This window comes from Pituophis catenifer, unplaced genomic scaffold (assembly GCF_029215685.1).
Source record: "Pituophis catenifer annectens isolate HBS135680 unplaced genomic scaffold, rPitCat1.0.hap2 SCAF_1, whole genome shotgun sequence".
In the NCBI taxonomy this organism is placed as follows: domain Eukaryota; kingdom Metazoa; phylum Chordata; class Lepidosauria; order Squamata; family Colubridae; genus Pituophis; species Pituophis catenifer.
The window spans coordinates 167,882,527-167,902,838 of record NW_027256881.1 but is presented as its reverse complement, the minus strand read 5'-3'; the positions used below and the strand labels follow the sequence as shown (position 1 = coordinate 167,902,838).

At 41.5% G+C, this 20,312-nt stretch overlaps 1 protein-coding gene across 1 annotated transcript in view; it reads right to left on the bottom strand.

The window, feature by feature from the left end:
- Nucleotides 1-803: 803 nt before the first annotated feature.
- LOC139309074 (UDP-glucuronosyltransferase 1A1-like) overlaps nt 804-20,312 on the bottom strand; it is a 31,563-nt gene continuing 12,054 nt past the window's right edge. Inside the window, exons 4-5 of the mRNA XM_070933164.1 lie at nt 19,576-19,795; nt 804-1,101 (exon numbers count right to left, since the gene is read on the bottom strand). Coding sequence (XP_070789265.1) covers nt 804-1,101; nt 19,576-19,795 — 518 coding nt within the window. The remainder of the gene's footprint in view (nt 1,102-19,575; nt 19,796-20,312) is intronic.

The following is a 20,312-nucleotide window of genomic DNA, read 5'->3' as shown; positions in this document are numbered from 1 at the left end:
GGAAAATTTAAATGTTTTAACTATATAGCTATTGGGGAGGGGGAGTTAATCAGAGTTGATTTTGCTTCAGTCTGTGCCGGTATGATATATTCAACAAAGCTTAGTAGAAAGAGACCAGAAAGATTCATGTCTGCTTGCTTGGATGGGTTCGTCAGTCAGGATCTTGACAGAAGACAAAGCTGATTTCTCAAGAGCTCCACAAACTACAGGATTGCAAAACATATTTATAGGCTACCATGTTTTCCCGAAAATAAGACACTGTCTTATATTTTTTTTGAACCCTGAAATAAGCGCTTGGCCTTATTGCCATGCGCTCAAAAGCCAGATTGGGTTTATTATCAGGGGATGTCTTATTTTGGGGAAAACAGGATATTAACTCCTTCAAATATGTTAATGTAGGCTTTAAATGATTCAAATGTTTTCTGCTTGATTTAAAAGATCACCTGAAGATTCTGTTCAAGAGGTGCTTCACTTTAATCAAACCATTGACAAAACACCCTTTAAACTAGTTTTAAAAAGGACAGTTGTGTCCAATTTTATGAAAATCAAAACAGCCTTTATGCTGGCTTTTCATGGCATTTTGCATGAGAGCACATTTCCATTAAAGTAAGGTTGCCAGATAGAGCAAAGTGATACTTTTGACTGGATGCATCAAAGGAGAACACCTTACTTTTCTATGCTTCATTGCCACTTACAAACAAAAACAAGAACCCTTTCTTTATAATTGTGTGTGGATTGGTATAAATCTGTTTAAAAAATAATAGAATATCCTACCTCATTTTGATTTGACTCCCCCCCACCAATTATTGGGATTTTGACTTGCTTTTTTTGCTTAGTCTTGCACTTTTGCAGAAACACTTCTTGCAGCAAAACAGACAACCCTTCAGTGAGATAAACAGGAAAAGGAATGTTGCAGCCAAAAGGAGAGCAATGACATCAATAGAATAGTACTGGATCCAGTTGAGGTCATGAGCTGCTGGCCGCAAATGGGGAGCTCCCTTGTGCTTCATAACAAACTCCACCCAATGAACTGCCAGATCAAGAGGTTCAACAGGTCTGTCAAAGTGAAGAGATGAAAGACGCTGAATGTTCTCTTTATACCTAAAAGCATTATTAAATAGAAAGAGTTTAATTAAAATCCTCTCCAATAAAAAGATACCTAGGGAAATAAAGTACAAAAAAGCATGGTTGATGGCTGAGTCATCTTCATATACATGATAGCGGATTAAGTGTGTGTTTATATCTATGCACATATAAAATCTCAAAGTTCAATTTATGGACACATCAGTGTAGTGGAACCCTGACATTGTTATCACATTTTCCTTCAATGTTTTTCAAGTGCTATCCATGCAAAGCTTTGGTTTTCCATCCATTTAATGTCATCCAGCTGCTTTTCCTTATATTCTGCCTTTGTTTCTGTTGTTTTTATAATGTTCTCCGTTTTCACAGCCTGCAGCAATTTTTCTGTACTTTGGTTCACATAGTTATTCAAACTTCGTTTTTCTTCTTCTACAGTTTGATGGATTTGCAATAGCCCTCTGCCCCCTATTCTTCTTGGCAGATACAACCTGTCGATGTCACTTCATGGATGTAAAGTGTGGTACATATTCAAAAGTTTACACTTTTTCCAGTCCAAGTTTTCCAGTTCAGCCACAGTCCAGTTGATGATTCCAGCTGGGTAGCATATCACTGGAACTGCCCATGTATTAATGGCTTTAATTATGTTTCCAGTGTTCAGTTTTGAATTTAATATTTTGCGGACCCTCCTGATGTATTCCTTTTGCATTGACTCTTTGACTTTTCCATTCAAGATATTATCTGCTTCCAATATGCCTAGGTATTTGTAGCCATTATCCTTTGCTAATGTTTTCATGATGCTTCCATTTCCCAGTTCTATTCCTTCTATCTTTTCCATTTTTCCTTACTGCATGGAAAGTATAATACAGGGGTGTCAAATTCAAGGCCCACGGGCCAGATCTGGCCTGCAGGGTTCTTAGGTCCTGGGGCTGGCCTGGAAATAGCAAAGGACCAGCCTGCGGTGCCTCTGCTAGCGAAAATGGGACACCCTCCCCCCGCAACTCGTTTTTGGTCTGGACAGCCTCCTGCAAAATCCTGCAGCAAACATAATTCCCTCACTATCCTGCTTTCCAGCTCTGTTCTCCGGCATGCAGGTGTAGGAAGTTAGCACCCACCCCTTTCCTGGAAGAGTGAAATATTTTAGGAAATATGAAAAAGGCAGAATATTATATTTCCCTGGATGAGAAATGGAGAAGCATATTTTACAGACAAAGCAGCTCCCACCTTCCTGCCCCCCACCCTTTGTCAATGGGCCATTAAGGCCTGGGCCAGTCTATTCTACATAACAAAGATCTGCCTCCTTCAGGCAGAGCCATAGTAGGAATTGCCAAAGATCCAACAAAGATAGGATTAGCCCTCTACACAATAGCAGCAGAAACTCACCACATGTGACCTGGGAAGCACATGTGACCATCAGCCAGCAAGGCCCCCACCCCCTGGGAGTCTGACAACCAATCAGGATACTCTTTCGGGGCCCCAAGAAATGCAGAGCCAGAGAGAGCATAAAAACCCGAGGATTTACTGTATCTGCCCCCTTTTCTGTTCAGGAACTCAAGCCATGTGATCCTGTCCACCATTAAACCATTTTTCCAAGCAGTCTCCATGTTTCCAGTGTCTTTTTCCCCACTTGGAGCAGAACCTAGAAGGATGTTTCTTCCAACAATGGGCAATAAAAGAGCAAGTGACTACCAGTAAAAAAAAAGTTCAGTCAGACCTTCTAACTTTGAGAGATCTTTTTTCCCCTGAGAAGTTGGAAGGTCTGATTGCATTTTTAAAAAACTGGTAGTTACATAGTCTTCTTTTCTTGCCCTGCACGCAGGAGAACAGAGCTGGAAAGCAGGATAGTGAGGGAATTCAGGTTGCTCTGGAATGGGATGGAAGTGAGGATTTTGCATTATGATTCCTCTGGAATGGGGTGGAATGAGGATTTTGCATTATGATTGCTCATAAGTAAGTAAGAACCTGTAAAAGAGGAATGGAAAAATCCCTATCTGTAGATCAGTGTTTTTCAGTCTTGGCAAGTTTAAGACAGGTGAACTTCATGCTGCCTGGGGAATTCTGGGAATTGAAGTCCATGTACCTTAAAGTTGCCAAAGTTGAGAAGCATGGGTCTACTCTAGAGTTTAGGATTTTCCATTCCTGTTTTATTTAGAGTTTGGTGCAATTAAATAAATCAGTTGTGGTTTCGTTAACAAGTAGTGATTAAAGCGATATGAACCATTACTGGACTTTTTGTGAGAAACTGAAATTAAAAGTTGATCTGGGCGAAGTTCCCAGAGTTTTTGTTTTACTCGTGGGGACGAAGCAGGATGAGGCTCCCTATTCTGCTCGCCACAGCTACGGGCTTCGGGAGAACTCTGCTTTTTGCAGAGCCAGGCGACGGGACCAAGCCACTCAATGAAAATTAACAGATTGTTTAAACAAATAGGATGAGATCCGGACTCTGGACCCTAAATCGCAAGTATTTCTAACAATTTTATAAGTGATCTTAAAAGCGAAGGAAAAAAAGTTTAAAATGGCGACTGGCTGAGGCTTGAGAAGAAGAAAGCTGAAAGCGAAAGTCCTTCCGCCTGAATAGTTTAACAAGCTACAAAGTAGCAGAAATAATAGCGCTGGCTAGAATTGAAAAGAAAATTTTCTACTTTATGTTTCTTTCTTCTTGGAGATTTGATATTGATATTGTTTGGAGAGAAGTCTTTTTCTTTAAAAAGAGTCTGTCTGTGTGGCAGGATGGCGTTAAAACTGACAAAGCCAGACAAACAAGCAGCGCGGGGGGGGGGTTCCCCCATTTACAAATCACATGAACAAGTTTTGAATTTGCAGACTCAGAAGAATGGTTTTAACTTAAAAGAATTTGTCTTGGAGGAGATGGCAAGACATGATGAGATTGTGAACCAGAATCTTGAAAAATTCAGGCAGGAAATTAAAGAATTGGTACAATAAAGATATGCCAATTTGAAACAACAGTTTGTAACAGCTTTGAAAACTTTTTCAGAAATAGTTATAAAGATGGATAAAGATACTAACTTAGAACTAGAGTCTAAAATGGAGGAAGTTGATCATAAGATTTATAATTTGGATAATAAAATACAAAGAATTGAAAATGATTTGATAAATATTCAAGACAATAGCTCAAAAGTAAAGTCTAAAAAGGAAGCTGATCACGAGACTTACAATGCAGATAATATAAAACAAAGGATTGAAAAAGAAGTTACAATGATGCAATTCCATGGAATTTGCGGTCAGAATGAGGGGATTACAGGAAAATAATAGAGATGATTTGAGAAAGATGTCTGCTGAAGTTCTGGCTGTAATTTTAAAGGTTCGTCCTGAAGAGGTATCCTGTAAGATTGATAAGGCCTACAGAGTAAATTCTTGGATTGCAAAGCAAAGGCAGTTGCCTAGAGATGTGGTGATTTACTTTACAGATAAAGGAACAAGAAATGATATTGTGCAAAAATCTTTTAACTCTACTTTAGAACTGAATGGAAGAAAGATTTGGATATATAAAGAGCTGCCGTCCAAGATGTTAAAAGATAGAAAGCAATTTGGATTTTTGGTGACTGAGCTAAAGAAACAAAACATCCATTTAGGGGGGATGCTCCAGTTGGTATAATATTGAGATACCAAGGAGAAAGATATCAATTAAATACTGTTGAAAAAGCGGAAGAATTTTACTACAAGGTTCTTAAAATGGATTTAACATCTCCATGTATGCCATCAGTGTTAGGAATACAGGAAGGGAATAAAGAAATGTAAAATGAACAAGAGACTGAAACCCAGGCTAAGCAGATGGAGATGGAGATAATGGAAAAACAACAAGTCACAGAGGCTCCTTTGGACGAGCCGCTTTTGGATTCTCCTTTAAAGGTTATAGCTGGATTACTTACAAATACAAGAGAGGCAGCTTTGGATTTTAATGCGATGTTACATCAAGTTACAGACCAGCATGGAAATCAATCAGCTGATATACAAGTTCTAGAAAGGCATCCAGGATGGAGATCTAAACCACAAAAAGTTAAGAAAAGAAGAAGCAGGTCCTACAAAACTAAAAATTTTTAGACTAAACAACAGTTTAATGCCAGTTACTTAAGACGATTAAAATGAAAATATAGCTGAGGTAAATTATTGACTTGTACTATTTTGAGAAGAATGACAGATCTCTGCAGTGCTGTGCTTTAGGGATGTGGAAGAAGGCCTCTGAGTGGATTGGAACTTTCTATTTTGTACTCTTTGTAAAACGGATTACGTATATGTTGAGCTATAAGGCACGAGAATTATGGTGGGGCATGCAGAAGATCTGGTTGTTACCCTAACATGGTGGTTGGAATCAATAATCTAGATGAAAGACACTACAGAAGATATCATATGGAATATAAATATAAAGTCACTCGGGTGGTTTTTTATATATGACAACATTTATTACTGATGGGGGCAGATGGTAATTGAAGATACTGAATATACTGTTGGAAACAGAACTTGATGTTACCCTAACATGGGCGATGGAATTAATAATCTAGCTGAAAGACATTACAGAAGATATTATATGGATTGCAAACTTAAAGTCATTTGAGGTTTCTGTTTATATATGGAAATATTTTTAAGTGGTGTGGTGTGGGCAGAAGAACGAAGATATTAAAATATAATGTATGTTAGACCTGTAGCAAAATGGGTGGAGATAGGTTAGGTTACTGATTGTTTAGCTTAGTAAAAGGGATGTTATGTTTAGATATAAAAATATGTAAAAGATTTGAATTAAGAGATATATGTATGGGGGTGGAGGAAATGGGTAGATTATGAGTTCAATAAATGCTAAATTAGGAATTGTTATAAAGTTTTATAGCTGAAGGTTGCTTTGAAATGTATAGTATAAGGGGGATATAATAACAATGTTAGAAAGAAAAGGTTAGCATGTGGGGGTGGTGTAAAAGGATGGTAAAGTATTATTTAACGTGATATCAATGATTTTATCTTGAAGAAGCCATGGGGGGAGGGGAGGGTGAGGGGGGGATAGGGAGGAGGGGGGAGGGGGGGAAAGGGGGGAAAAACTTGTATTTGAAAAACTTTTTCAATAAAAAAAAAGTTGATCTGGGGCTTTGATGATTAGATATGGGATTATGGAAATAATGTAGACAAATGTTAATCTTAGAGTAAGAGTTTGATGTATTTTTTACTTATATCTGAACCAAAGATCTTTTTTTTCCAGTTTTCCTTCTTTCCCCTTTTTTTCTTATACTTTCACTCGTTTTCTTTCCTGAGCCTTTTCTTTTTTCAAATCTTTTTATTTGTTTATCTCTTAGCTTTGTATTTCTTTGATGTATGAAGGATCAAAGACTCAGTCATTATATTTCTGCATTCCTTATTTACAGAAATCATATCAAAATTTAGAATAAAAACCAATGGGAGCTATCTCATATAAGGCAGGCTCTGAGTAACCAAAAAAGTATTTATCGATAGAAGAGAATATTTGTAGCTCAGGGTTGAACTGTGGGGTCCTTGGTGCTCTATGAGCTTGCTTGTTTTCTCGCAGAAGTTTCATTACTGTAACTAAGTAACTTCAGTGCTAGTAAGGAGTCCTGTTTGCTGTCAGTTTATATTCTGGTGACTTGCTTGTCTATGTGGGTGGGGATGATCTTAGAGATTCTTTGGTTGGGCTGTTTACTGATGGCTCTTTGGCAGTTTCTTGATTGGGGTATTGTTTACTTGACTGTTGATCTGAAGTTAACCTTGGAGTTAATCTATGCTGATTACTAATGGAGTCTCATTGTTCTCTTTTGGGCTGGTTGATTATCTCTTTTGCATAGACTATAGATGTTGTTGATATCTATTGATGGCTGATTTGCCAGGCTTCTAGAAATTTCCTGGCATTTTTGGACTTGGCCTGGTCTAGAATTGTCACATTTTCCCAATTGAAAGTATGGTTAAATCTGTCTATATGTTGTGAAATTAAAGAATTTTCGTCGTGCCTTCTGACTGCCAGTTGGTGTTCATGCATGCATTCTGCCAGTCTTCTGTCTGTTTGTCGTACATAGTGGTTGTTATAGTTCTTACATTGTATGTTGTAGATGACTCCTGTTTTTTATTCTGGGGTTGCTGGGTCTTTTGATTTGCGTCATCTCATACAGTACTGTTTCATTGAGAAGTCATGTATTTCTTTCTATTCTTTGTTTTCTTTTTAGGGTTCTTTCCAGTTTTTATAAAAATGTAGACAAATAAAGAAGAAGAAATATGAACAAAATACTATAGCATCACAGAAAATGTAATATAATTCATATTAACATGTTTAGGATAGAGGTACCGGGAGAATGATGAAAGATCTGGTAAGATTTTCGCTAATAGTTCAAAGCAAAAGAAAGATAGGATAATTATTCCAATTATTAGAGGTGAAAGAGATAAAATATATAAAACTTCAAGAAATAAAAATTGTCAATGTATTAAATTCTGTTCAGGATATATAGTATACCCAGGAATGTATCAAATGAAGATATAGAGGCCTTTGTAAACAATGCACAAAAATGACATTTATTTGCCCCACTAACTGAGGCAGAGATTAAACAAATAATTTTAAAAATCACAATTGTTATAAACATTTATAAATCTATGGGTGCCAAAATGTTGTCAATTGTATGATGACATATTTGATAAGGGAATATTATCAGAGATTTAATCAGGCTTATATCACGATAGTATTAAAATCTGGTAAAGATCATACCCAATGTGCCAATTTATTGTCCAATCTCATTGATTAATGCCGAAACAAATATCTTAATAGCAGTACTTGGAAATAGATTATAGCAAGTGTTACCATTCATTATTAAGAAAGATCAAGCAGGTTATATAAATATTAGGCAAAGAGCAAGCTATATTAGGTTAGTTTTAAATTTAATAGACTTGAATAAAAATGAAGGTGTAATCCTGTCATTAGATACTGAAAAATTATTTGATAAAATATATAAACAGTACATGTTTGCAGTTTTAAACAAGCTTAGACAGCCACTTGTCTGGAATGGTATAAGGTCTCCTGCTTGAGCGGGGGTTTGGGCTAGAAGACCTCCAAAGTCCCTTCCAACTGTTATTCTATAATTCTGTAAAGACATTATATTAGTTGTGCACATCTAAAGTAAAGGTTTATGGTTAGTTTAGTGCTACTTTCCCATTATTTAGAAGAATGTCCACTGTCACCTTTGCATTTAGATATTTGTGTGGAACCCTTGGCTTGTGCTATTACACAACATTGGGAGATTAATGGAGTTGTACATAATTCAGTACAACAAAAACTGTGCAGGTAACAGTCTTCTACCCTGTTTCCCCCAAAATAAGACATCCCCTGATAATAAGCCCAATCAGGCTTTTGAGCGCATGGCAATAAGGTCATTTCAGGGTTCAAAAAAATATAAGACAGGGTCTTATTTTCGGGGAAACACGCTATTTATTTCTAAACCTTACACTGCTATGCATACGTTGATGCATTTAGTAACATAACTGGATATTCTATTAACTGGTCCAAATTGGAGTTGATGCTAATAATGAAAATCTGTTTACCCATCCATTTAAGAAATATCAGTTCTGAATGTGCTTGTCAGCCAGATCTCCAGCATAGGTGTCAATTTGCAAAGCTTTCCTGATCTGCTCCCGAGTTGCCATAGGCAGGGGGATAGGAAATCGCGCCTCACAGTTGCACTGAGGAATTCACACCTCAGTCAAAACTAAACACATCCTAGCTGCCCAAAGTCAAGGCCATCTCCATGGAGACCCGCAATGGCCAGAAGGAGTGACTTCTACCACCCACAAAATTGCTTCGTTGCGGAATGTGACTGGTGACCCACCTTGGGGGGAGGGGGCAACAGCGTCAGAGGAAAGGCGTGAACTGGGCGAAGTCAGAGTTGGCTTCATTTAATTCGTGCCAACATGGCACTCCTAATAAACAACCGGATTTTTCTTGCTAAATGGCTTAGGGCTCCTGCTTTTGCTAGGGCATTGGTTGGAACCTTGACATCAAGCCAACTCTCCAAAAACTAACAAAAAATGACCGGGATTCCTGAGCCTCGGACTCTCCACTTGCTCTCTGATACCTGGGGTGCGTGGGGAGAAACTCAGGCCACCATGGCAAAGGGTGGAATCTCTGAAGAAAGCCTGCTCCTGGCAACCCAGAAGGAGGAAGGTTCTTACTCCAAGACAGGGAACTCCAGTAATCAGCAGCCCAATTGGAACCCAAGTGCAGCCATCTCTGACCATGGAAACCGAGACGTCCAGGATGCCCACCTCAGTGACCGAAGCAGAAAGGGTGTCAACTCGCAAAGCATTCCTGACCTGCTCTCGAGTTGCCATAGGCGGGGGATGGGCAATCAAGCCTTGCAGCTTCATCGAGGAACTTGCATTTTAGTCAGAACAAAGCACATTCCAGCCAGCAATGTCAAGGTCATCTCCATGGAGATCCACAGTGGCGGAGGGAGTGACTTCTACAACCCACAAAATTGCTTTGTTGGAGAATGTGACTGATGACACACCTTTGGGGGAGGGGGAAACAGGGTCAGAGCCAAGGCATGAATTAAGTGAGGTCAGAATTGGCTTTACTTGATCCGTGCCAAAATGAAGCTCCTAATAAATAACTGGATTTCTTTTGGAGTTTGGCTTGAGGCTCATGATTTAATTAGGGCATTGGTCGGAACCCTAACAGCAAGCCAACTCTCCCAAAACTAATCAAAACAACTGGGATTCCTGAGGCCCGGGCTCTCCATTCGCTCCCCAACACCTGTGGTACATGGAGAGAAACTCAGGCTACCAAGGCAGAGGGCAGACTACCTGAAGAGAGCCTACTCCAGGCGACCCAGAGCGGGGCAGAACATGGCTCTACCCAGGGAACTCCAGGAACCAGCAGACCAATTGGAACCAAATTGCAGCTCTCTCTGGACATCAAAGCTGAGACAGCCGAGATGCCTGCCTCAGCGACCGAAACAAAAAGGGATGAGTATTGGTAGAAAAAAGTTCCTAAAGTGGCTGAGGTTGAGCTCCTCCACCCTAGCACCCGAGAAACCCGAGCGAGCTAGGAAGACTGGAATGGATGAGGGATTGGGAAGAGGCCAGACTCCCAAAAACTCTGATGGAACCTTTGGGAGGACACTTAGAACAGCTGAGGGAGAAATTTGACCAAACCACCCTTTGTGATGAGAGGCTGTCATGCTGCCCAAAAGAAGAGGGGGATTGCAACTGAGCCCTTTGAAGTGAGGAGAAGCAGACAGAAATTCAACCCCCCTTCTCCACCCATCAGAATGAGAATGAGACTGAGGCTGCTACTGGTGGCTCCTCCGCACAAAAGGCAAGCTGCCCAAGGCAGGCGCCCCCCCCTCTACAAAATAGAGCCAAGGGAGACCACCAATCACACCAAGCACAGGAATATGGGGGCCAACATGATGAGGGAGGAGCAGTGCTAAACAAACTGCCCCAATTCAGGAGGAAATTCGATGGGGACTCAGATCAACTGGCTCTATTCCTTGACTCTGCTAGAGTCCACCTAGAGCGCTATGGACACCTTTATCCTTCACACAGAGCCATGGTGAATACCATCACTGGGGGACTAGAGGGAGAAGCAAAGGAATGGCTAACAGCCCTCCATAAGAGGAGAGCCCTCCAGCTGCAAGACATTGACAACTTTCTACAAGAACTAGAAGCCAGATTTGAGGAGGTGGGGGAGGATCAGTACATGGAGGATGAGCTTCGAAACCTAAAGAGAGAGGGTGACCCATTAAGGAACACCTCCGTGAATTCAGGAGAGTTGTGGGGAAGTTACCCGCTTTGCCAGAGTGACTATTAGTTCACTTTTTCAGAACATACCTGGACAAGCAAATAGCCCAAGTTACTGCCTATTGGGACATTTCAAACCGACTCTCTGAGTGGTTCCAAGTAGCCATAAAAGTTGACTGCGGATTGCGCACCAACAACACGTGGAAGCAACCGGATACCAAGGAGAGAGGACAACCAGACCAGAGACCATCCGGTTGACAGGAGGCCATAGCAGCACAGCTGGTCCCAAGACCAACCTTCCCATGAAGCCAGTTGAAATGCTACAGATACAGAGGGATGGGCCACATTTCATCAGCATGCGTGACCCCAGCTCTGAAACCCAAGCCAGAGCCATTACCCAACCGGAATGAGGCCCCAGGTGTGCCACCGACACATCCCAAAAAGCCCTCCAGGCTGTAGATGTCCCTCCCCACCCAGCTGAAGGGGAGGGGACTCCAACCAATTAACGAACAATTGCCGGATCCCTATGACAGTGAGGACGAAGGTGAAAATGACCTGATGGTGAGTGAACCAATCCACCCCTTTGTCCTCCCAACATGCCTCACAACCCCATAAACAGGGACTGAGGGTACTTTGCAATCCCTAAAAGACTCAGGCTGCACTAGATGCTTGATTAACCTAACCATGGTCCTGAAACTGGGGATTAGAGTGAAGAAACTGGCCCACCTGATCAGATTCGAACAGGTCAATGGGTCCCTAATGGGGGGGACTATATACCACCCACCTGTGAGGCTAGAGCTAGCGGACCACTGGGAAGCAATTCGATTCATAATAGCCCCCAAAATGACAGATGCGGTCATACTGGGGCTCTCTTGGCTAGACAAGTGGGGTCTGACAATCTGGTGGCAAGGGGGCAGCCGAAGGCTGAGGATAGCAAGAGGACCCCAACCCAATCCACACCAGCAAATAGAAGCATCTCCCACCCAGGAACCCCCCCCCCAAAGGCCCCACCAGAACAATTGGCAGCCACCTCTGACAAAACCCCAGAGGTCGAACAGATCCCCAAAGAACATTAGGACCTTCAGCGAGGCCGAGTACAACGTCCTACCCCCCCACGAGACAGATTGCGCCATCAAAATCATCCCCAAGGCAAAACTACCCAAACCCAAATTGTATACCATGACGCCCTGGGAAATGCAAAAAACGCACAAATACACAGACAAAAACCTAGCAAGGGGGTTCATCGAATCAGCCAAGCCATGGGTTGCAGCCCCAGTCCTATTTAAAGAAAAAAAAAAGATGGAACTATGAGATTATGTTTGGATTTTAGGGGTATAAACTGCATGAGTGTATACAACCTATACCCCTTCCCTCTTATGAAGGACATACTGTCTCACCTAGCCAAGGGCCTTTGCTAAATTAGACCTCGGAGAAGCATACTACCAAGTCTGCAACAGGGAGGGAGATGAATGGAAAACAGCATTCAACTGCCCCCTAGGGAGCTTCCAATTCAAAGTAATGCCTTTCGGACTGCAGGGCTCCCCAGTGGTGTTTATGCAATTAATAAATGAGGTGCTACATGAGCACCTCTATAAGGGAGTCCTTGTCTACCTGGATGGCATCCTCATCTACACTGAGACCATCGAGGACTCCTACTCCGCCAGGTACTAGAAAAACTTCTGGCGGCAAACTTGTCGACAAGCTGTCAAAATGGGAATTTCAACACACACAGCTAGACTACCTGGGCTACCAAGGGTCAAATGAGGGCATAGAGATGGACCCAGCCAAAGTACAAGCCGCCTAGGCTGGCAGCCCCCTCACGCCCTACAGACAGCTACAAAGCTTCCTAGGATTCGCAAACTTTTACAGGCAATTCATCCCCTCCTTCACAAAGACTGGCAAACCCATAACAGACCTCCTAAAGACAGGGGGCCAGGGATAAAGCCCCACCTGGAACAACCCCTACAGTGGGACCTAACCTGCCAAAAGGCATTCAAAACACTAAAAGAACTTTTTGTAAAGGAACCGGTGCTGAAGCATCCTGACCCAGAACAACCCTTCGTCATTCAAGCAGACGCCAGTGACGTGGCAGTGGGAGCAGTGCTACTCCAAAGGAATAGCTAAGGAAAATTACAGCCCTGCGCCTACACCTCCTGCAAACTCTCAGACACAGAGAGGTGATGGGCTGCATGGGAAAAAGAGGCTTTTGTGGTAAGATGGGCACTGCTAACCTGGTGCCACCTGCTGGAAGGGGGGGAGAAACCGTTTGAAGTCTGGACTGACCACAAACATCTGGAGACCCTTAGGACCCTGTGGAAACTATTGCCCAAACAAGTCCACTGGGCTCAATACTTCAACTGATTCAATTTCATGCTAAAATACATCCTGGGGGTGGGGGGGAGGATTTTCCTAGCTGATGCCCTCTTCTGCATGCCCCAGTAGAAGTGCGAACAGGAGGAGGTAGTAGATGCCATCATTCCCCCTACCCAAACAGCAGCCCAAATGACCACCAGACGACAATGCCATGACTGGCAAGTCCGACCCGCAAGCGATCTAACTACAAAACTCAAAACCAAACTGCTAGCAGACTCCTGGTTCTGTGACAACCAACATCTTGAAAAAAAGGGAGGACCTAGTGTGGAAGGAAACAAAACTCTGAGTCCCCAAATCCCTCCGTACCTCAATTCTCCAAAGAAGTCATGTCAAATTGGCGTGCCACTTTGGATTCCTAAAAACTTTACACTTAGTGAGGAGACAATTTTGGTGGCCTGGCATTTAGAAAGATGTGGACAGTTATGTAAAAAGCTGCACCATCTGTGCCACCAGGAAACCCCCCAGGTTGCTGCAACAGGTGACAGAGCCAAAGAGACCATGGGAGGAAATTGCAATGGACTTTATAGTGGAGTTGCCAAAGAGCAGGGAGAACATTGTGATCTGGACTTATTCTCCAAGCAGACACACTTCATACCCTGCAGCAGACTACCCTTTAGCTAGCCAAGCTGTTCCTGAAGCACATCTACCACCTGCACAGAATCATTTTGGACAGAAGGGTCCAGTTCACAGCTAAGTTCTGGAGGGAGTTCTTGCGATCCATTGGGTCGGCCCAGGGCCTTAGCTTGTCTTTCCATCCAAGTTCCAATAACGGTGTGGAGAGACTTAACACCATGACAGTACCTGAGGTACTACGTGAACTACCAACAGTCCAATTGGGTGGACTTCCTGCCATTCGCAGAGGTTGCTTACAATAATGCTGTTCACAATAGCATGGGAATAGCCCCTTTCAAAGTAGTAAGTGGTATGGACTTTGTCCCAATGCTGGAATATCCAAGGGAACCCCCCCCCCCCCGTCCTCAGTCAGTTTGACTGATTGGCTGTCAACGCTAAAAGTGGCATGGGAAAACATCAAGAAAGTGCTAGCTAAAGCGGCGCAGACCTACAAGCAACAGGTAGACAAAAACCAAGCCCCACAATGGCCATTCCAGTTGGGGGAGAAAGTTTACCTCTCTACCAAATACTTAAGGTTAAATCTCCCCAGCAAGAAGCTGGGACCTAAATTCATGGGCCCATTCTCCATAGTAAAGATTATCAACCCGGTCACGGTGCAATTGAAACTGCCCTGACTGCTGGGGAGAATACATCCAGTATTCCACACAGCAGCCTCTTAAAACCTGTGGTTGGGTTGACCCTGAGACCACCACCCCATGAGCTCCTGGATCCAGTGGTAATAGGGGACCAAACCCATTACAAGATGCAATGCATTCTCGACTCTAGGTGGCACAGGGGGAAACTCCAATATTTAATCAAGTGGAGGGGCTACCCTCTATCAGAGGTGTTCTAGGTAAAGAGCAGAAACATCCAAGCTGATCGCCTCATAGGCACATTCCACGAAAAGAACCCCACCAAGCCTGGGGTGGGATCACACACTTAAAAGATAGACTTGTACTCAAATTATTTTTGTTTTGAACAGGCTGCCTTCCAGAAGTGAGGGAAGCCGAATGTCAACTCGTGAAGCTTTCCTGATCTGCTCCCGAATTGCCATAGGCAGGGGAATAGGAAATTGCACCTCGCAGTTGCACTGAGGAATTCACACATCAGTCAAAACAAAACACAACACATCCTAGCCGCCCAAAGTCAAGGCTATCTTCACGGAGACCTGCCGGAAGGAGTGACTTCTACGACCCACAAAATTGCTACATTGGGGAATGTGACTGGTGACACATTTTGTGGGGAGCGGGCAACAGGGTCAGGGGCAAGGCACGAACTGGGGGAAGTCAGAGTTGGCTTTACTTAGTTCATGTCAACATGGCGCTCTTAATAAAACCAGATTTTTCTTGCTAACTGGTTGGGGCTCCTGCTTTTGTTACAGCATTGGTTGGAACCTTGACAATAGGTTTCTGCAGTGTGCTTGCTATTGGCTGACATAGAAACAGGGAGTGGGGCATGGGCACTTGGGATGGGGAAGCGAGCTAGTGTGTAGTAGTCCCATGAGAACTGGAAGGGAGGTTTGCACTCATGAATTATGGCACTGTTGAGTGGAGCTGTTTATACTCCGTCAAGGCCAAAAGTCCTGAGACTCCAGATGCGAGAAACACCTGAAGAGGAGCTTTCCCATAACATCATACTGGATGTTGATTGGACTCTCAGTGCTGGACCATGAGGGGATGGATTTGAGATGATTTTCAATGTGTAATTTTTGCACATTTTGAATGAGATCTTGCCTTGTTTCGCTACTATCATTTCAAACTTAGTAAAAGTACCTCTTCTCTAATTCACTGGATTTGGGGGTTTTCTTTTTTGAGTTTTGAATGGAGGCAGGCCTGACCGTTCTCCAAGGTGGCATACATAAGTGGTGGGTGAAGGGATTTGCTTCTCCTGCCAATGAAGTGCTGATTTTGCTGACAATTTGGCAGCTGGCTCCCTTGATCAAATGGGAGCAGCTAGGATGCAAAACAGCTCTCGGACAACCATGGACACTCCTAGGAAGAGGAATCCTGGAGGTTGCAATTCCTTTTTTTAAAAAAAATAATCTTTATTTACATTTCAGTTAAAAAGAAAAGACAACACAACATAAAGTGACACACAAAAAACAATACAACAATAAACATATGTACTTCCATATAGTACCTTAATGAACAAATATTCGGTACTATAACTCTAAATTATATTCCGGAGAAGACAGAACAGCTTATATACCTTCATACATCAATTAGGTCTATCCGACCTCACTTATCCTATATAATATAAATTTCTCATTAAATACCATTCCTCATCTAATGTGGGTTATAGTTTCCTCTTTTCTAACCATTTATAGAATTTGTCCCAAGCTAAACCTACTTGTGTTTGCTCTCTATCCTGTAATTTTTTAGTTAGCATATCTGCTTCCGCATATTCTAATTTTTTTTTTTATAATAGCCTCCAGAGTTGAGCATACGTCAGTCTCGCCGCTGTAATGATATGTAGTGCCAAATACCATAAGTCCCTTTTTATATTTTCCAGCTTAGCACCGAGCAGGCCAATCGATTTTTAACATTAAGATCTCATTGAGCCATTTTTTAATTTTCCTCCAAAAATATCACTGCTTTCGGACACGTCCACCACTGGTGGTAATAGATGCCATGTTCCCATCCACATTTCCAACAATCCGCCGACTGCCCAGAGAACATTTTAGCTAGTCTATCGGGAGGCAGGTGCCACCTGTATATCATTTTATAGATATTTTCTTTATTGGCCGAGGATACTACTAATTTCATATTATCCCACAAAATCTCTTGCCATTTATCTAAGTGTATTGGATACCCAAAATTTTTCTCCCAAGCGATCATGGAATCTTTGACTATTTCCTCACCTATCTCTATTTTCATGAGCAGAGTTTTTGAAATGATGCCTTTTTCTTGGCCCATCAAGATTTTATCTAACTCTTGTAGGTCGCCATCAATACCTCTTCCATCTCTATCCTTTTGGTATTTAGACTGAATCTGCAGGTAACTCCACCAATCCATTTGCACTCCTTGAGAGGTTAATTCCTGTTTAGACTTTAATCTCCCTTGTACGTTCAACAAGTCTTTATATGTTAATTTTTTAGCCACGTTGTAAAGATTGGGATATGTCACTGCTTCTAAAGGTGTTAACCAACAAGGTGTTTTAATGTAATATTTTTTACTGACTTTTTCCCAATTTCGGATTAAGATCTTTCTTATATAATGTCGGGTAAACCATTTACTCTGTGGGTAAACCTACGGCCATACTACCCTGAAAGCGCCCGATCCCGTCTGATCTCAGAAGCTAAGCAGGGTCAGGTCTGGTTAGTAATTGGATGGGAGAGGTTGCAATTCCTGGTAGCAGCAATTGGAGAGTTCAGTATCCATCTTTCCTCTCAGCTGTTCGGATTTTTAAGCATGGCTTAACCTTGGCTTTTAACTGCACATTTTAAGCTTGTTTCTTTTAATTTGATTCTTATTTTTAAAAGTTAATTGACTGGTTGCAGCCTGATTTACTCTAACCTCATGATGTATTTTAATGTCAACTTTTTTTCTTTTCTTCACTGTATATTTTTTGGGCTGTGAGCTACTTTCACTTTCTCTATGGAAGTTGAAGGCAACTTGTTGAATACTGAAACTGACCAGATTGGATTTGCATCTATATCAGAGCCTTGATGGAGCAGCGGACTAAAGCGCTATTAAGTAGCACTTAGCTGTCAGCTGCCTGCAATTACTGCGAGTTCAAATCTTGGGCCTGGTGGCTCAGCAGACTGATAGCATTGTGATTAACACCAGCTGTCTGCAATTACTGTAAGTTCGAATCTCATCAGGCTCAAGGTTGACTCAGCCTTCCATCCTTCCGAGATAGGTAAAATGAGGACCCAGATCGTGGGGGGAAATAAACTGACTTTGTATAAAAATGAACACCACTTAGGGGGGCCCAAAAGCCCTACTAAGCAGGTATTTACAAAAATATGAAGGCTATTCCTTAACGCACTGTAAGCTGCCCTGAGTCTCCGGAGAAGGGCAGCATATAAATCGAACCAATAAATAAATACATAAATAAATATATCAGATTTCACTACACGGTTTAACTCTTACAAAGCTGGATTTTTAAAAAAGTTTTGATGGAACTTTTTCCTTTTTTTCTTACCACCTTCATTGTGAGAAATATTGTTTTAATGTTTTGTGTGACCATTTTGTTACAGTACATTTAACTGTTTTGTCTTTGAAAGGAATTGTTTTCATTGGCTGTGTAAACTCAAATACAGAAAAGAGTGCTCTATATTAAAAATGCAAACAATACATCAGCTTAAAGATAAAGCCCGATGGGTTGCCTTTAGAAAAAAATGCTTTTTAATCTACAAGCTCAAATTGAAAACTCTGGTAAAAAGCTTGATAAAATTACCAGGTTTTCCAATCAATTGAAGAGGATACCCAGTTGCAAACAATTCTAGCTAAACCAGAGTTACAATTGGACGGACTATATTTGAAGAGGTAGCAATTTGGCTGGAAAATAGAAGGCCCATAGCAGAAATTTGAAAGTTTTAGGGAAAAGAAAAAACAAAGAAAAAACAAAGGCAAAATACTAATATAGTTATAATCTTAACTTTTTATATTACCAATTATTGCAAGCCAACTTATACAATTATTATATCTTCAAACTCTAAATTTCATATTTTTCTATATTGAGCATAAAAACCAGAAACAATATCCCAATAAAAAATACTACCAGGTAAAATCTCTTTGTTTAAAACAATTTACATCGCAATCTCAAACAAATCCATTTTTTCTTTTTTTTTCTTTGCTGTGGAAAGTTATACTCAGTATATTTCTATTTACACTTATTAATCTTTGTAGACTATGATCATTTATATTAAAAAAAGTTCACTGTACTCTTTCAAATTCTTTAACCTTAAAGAGAAACTTTTAAAAAATTCATTTTAAAAGGCTAAACTTTTCTTTAAAAAAATTCTAAAGTCAATAAATTCTAATACATTTAAAAAAATATTAACATATCGTGTTTCCCCGGGGATAAGACCCAACCAGAAAATAACCCCTAGCATGATTTGTTAGAATGTGCCTACCCCAAAAATAAGCCTTAGTTAAGAGCGCCAGCTCTGGGGGTAGGGGGTAGGTGTGGCCAGCACAGGAGGTGGTGCGTGTGCGGGGACCATGGCGTGGCACCCCCGCCCCACTCCCTGTCTCACCTGATCCGTTTGGTGGTAGTGCTGCACAACTTCATCAACAAGATTGCCAACAGAGATATCGAGAAGAAGGAGGGGCAGGAGAAGGAGAAGGAGGAGAGTAAGAAGGAGAAGAAAGATGACAAGGAAAAGGAGAAAGAAAAAAGAGAGGCCAGCAAAGAAGAGAAGAAGGAGAAGAAGTACCATAGTAACCAGGTTTTCTATTTGTAAAATAAAAGCATTAGATTGCACCAGGCTGCTCTGGCTGAAGGTTCTTCCCTGTCGCTGGCTTGGGAGGGACCAAGAGTTAGATGAGTTCATGGCTGTCTGAAATGTGCTTGAAGCGGCTGCTGGACATGGAGTGGGCGGCCCCATTCCTCTGCCTCCGCTTGTTGTCGGTGCTGCCCACAGTGATCCCAGTTGCTGCAAGCGAGCGGTGAGCGGATTGAAAGCGAAAAGCGGGATTTACCCGTCATCCTTTGCACTGCGGAAGGTGGCAAAACATACAGAGGGCTCTTCTCTCAGCTAAGTAATCTGTATCTGCAAGTGGGAATGTGTATGAGAAACCCTACCACATCTCTTCTATTACTTACCTTTTATCATAAATAACAGTCCTCAGTGCGTTTGACAAGTCCTTTGATGTCATTTTAACTGCATCCAGCTTTACTCCTGCTCCTCGAGACTCTATCCGCACTGCGTTGTCTGCTTGATCTCCAAAAAGTGGTATTAATACCATTGGTACACCATGGCAAATCCCCTCATAGATCCCATGGGAACCCGCATGTGTGATAAAAGCTCTGGTTTTTGAATGAGCTGTTCAAGATGAGAAGGTGGAAAAAGACAAGCATGCTTATTTTTCTGCTAGCTATAAAGCTAGGTAATCATATATGATGAATTTGCATTGTTATAGAGCCATTTAAATCAAAGAGTAATTGTTAAAATATTAATATGTGATTAACAACTATTGAAGAATTATGAGAGGAAACTTCTTTCCTCTTCATAATCCCCAACAGTGGATATTGTGGTATAGCTATAGACTGTCAGTTCATATATATGTGTCTTTTGTCTGGTGGGATATCTCCAGAGCAGAATATAAATGCCCTCTATCTATCACTATCCCCGTTTATTTCAGATCTCAACTCTCCTCAAGGGTAGAAAGCAATCTTTCGATCACAATCTCTATTTCTTGTATTACAGCATAAAAAGAATAACCCAGGCTGTTTTTGCGTAATTAATTTAGGGATCTACATGAATGAACAGAAGAGTTTTAAACCTTGGAACTTCTTGAAAAAAATCTAGCATAGCCTATCGAAACCTATGCATTTTTAAA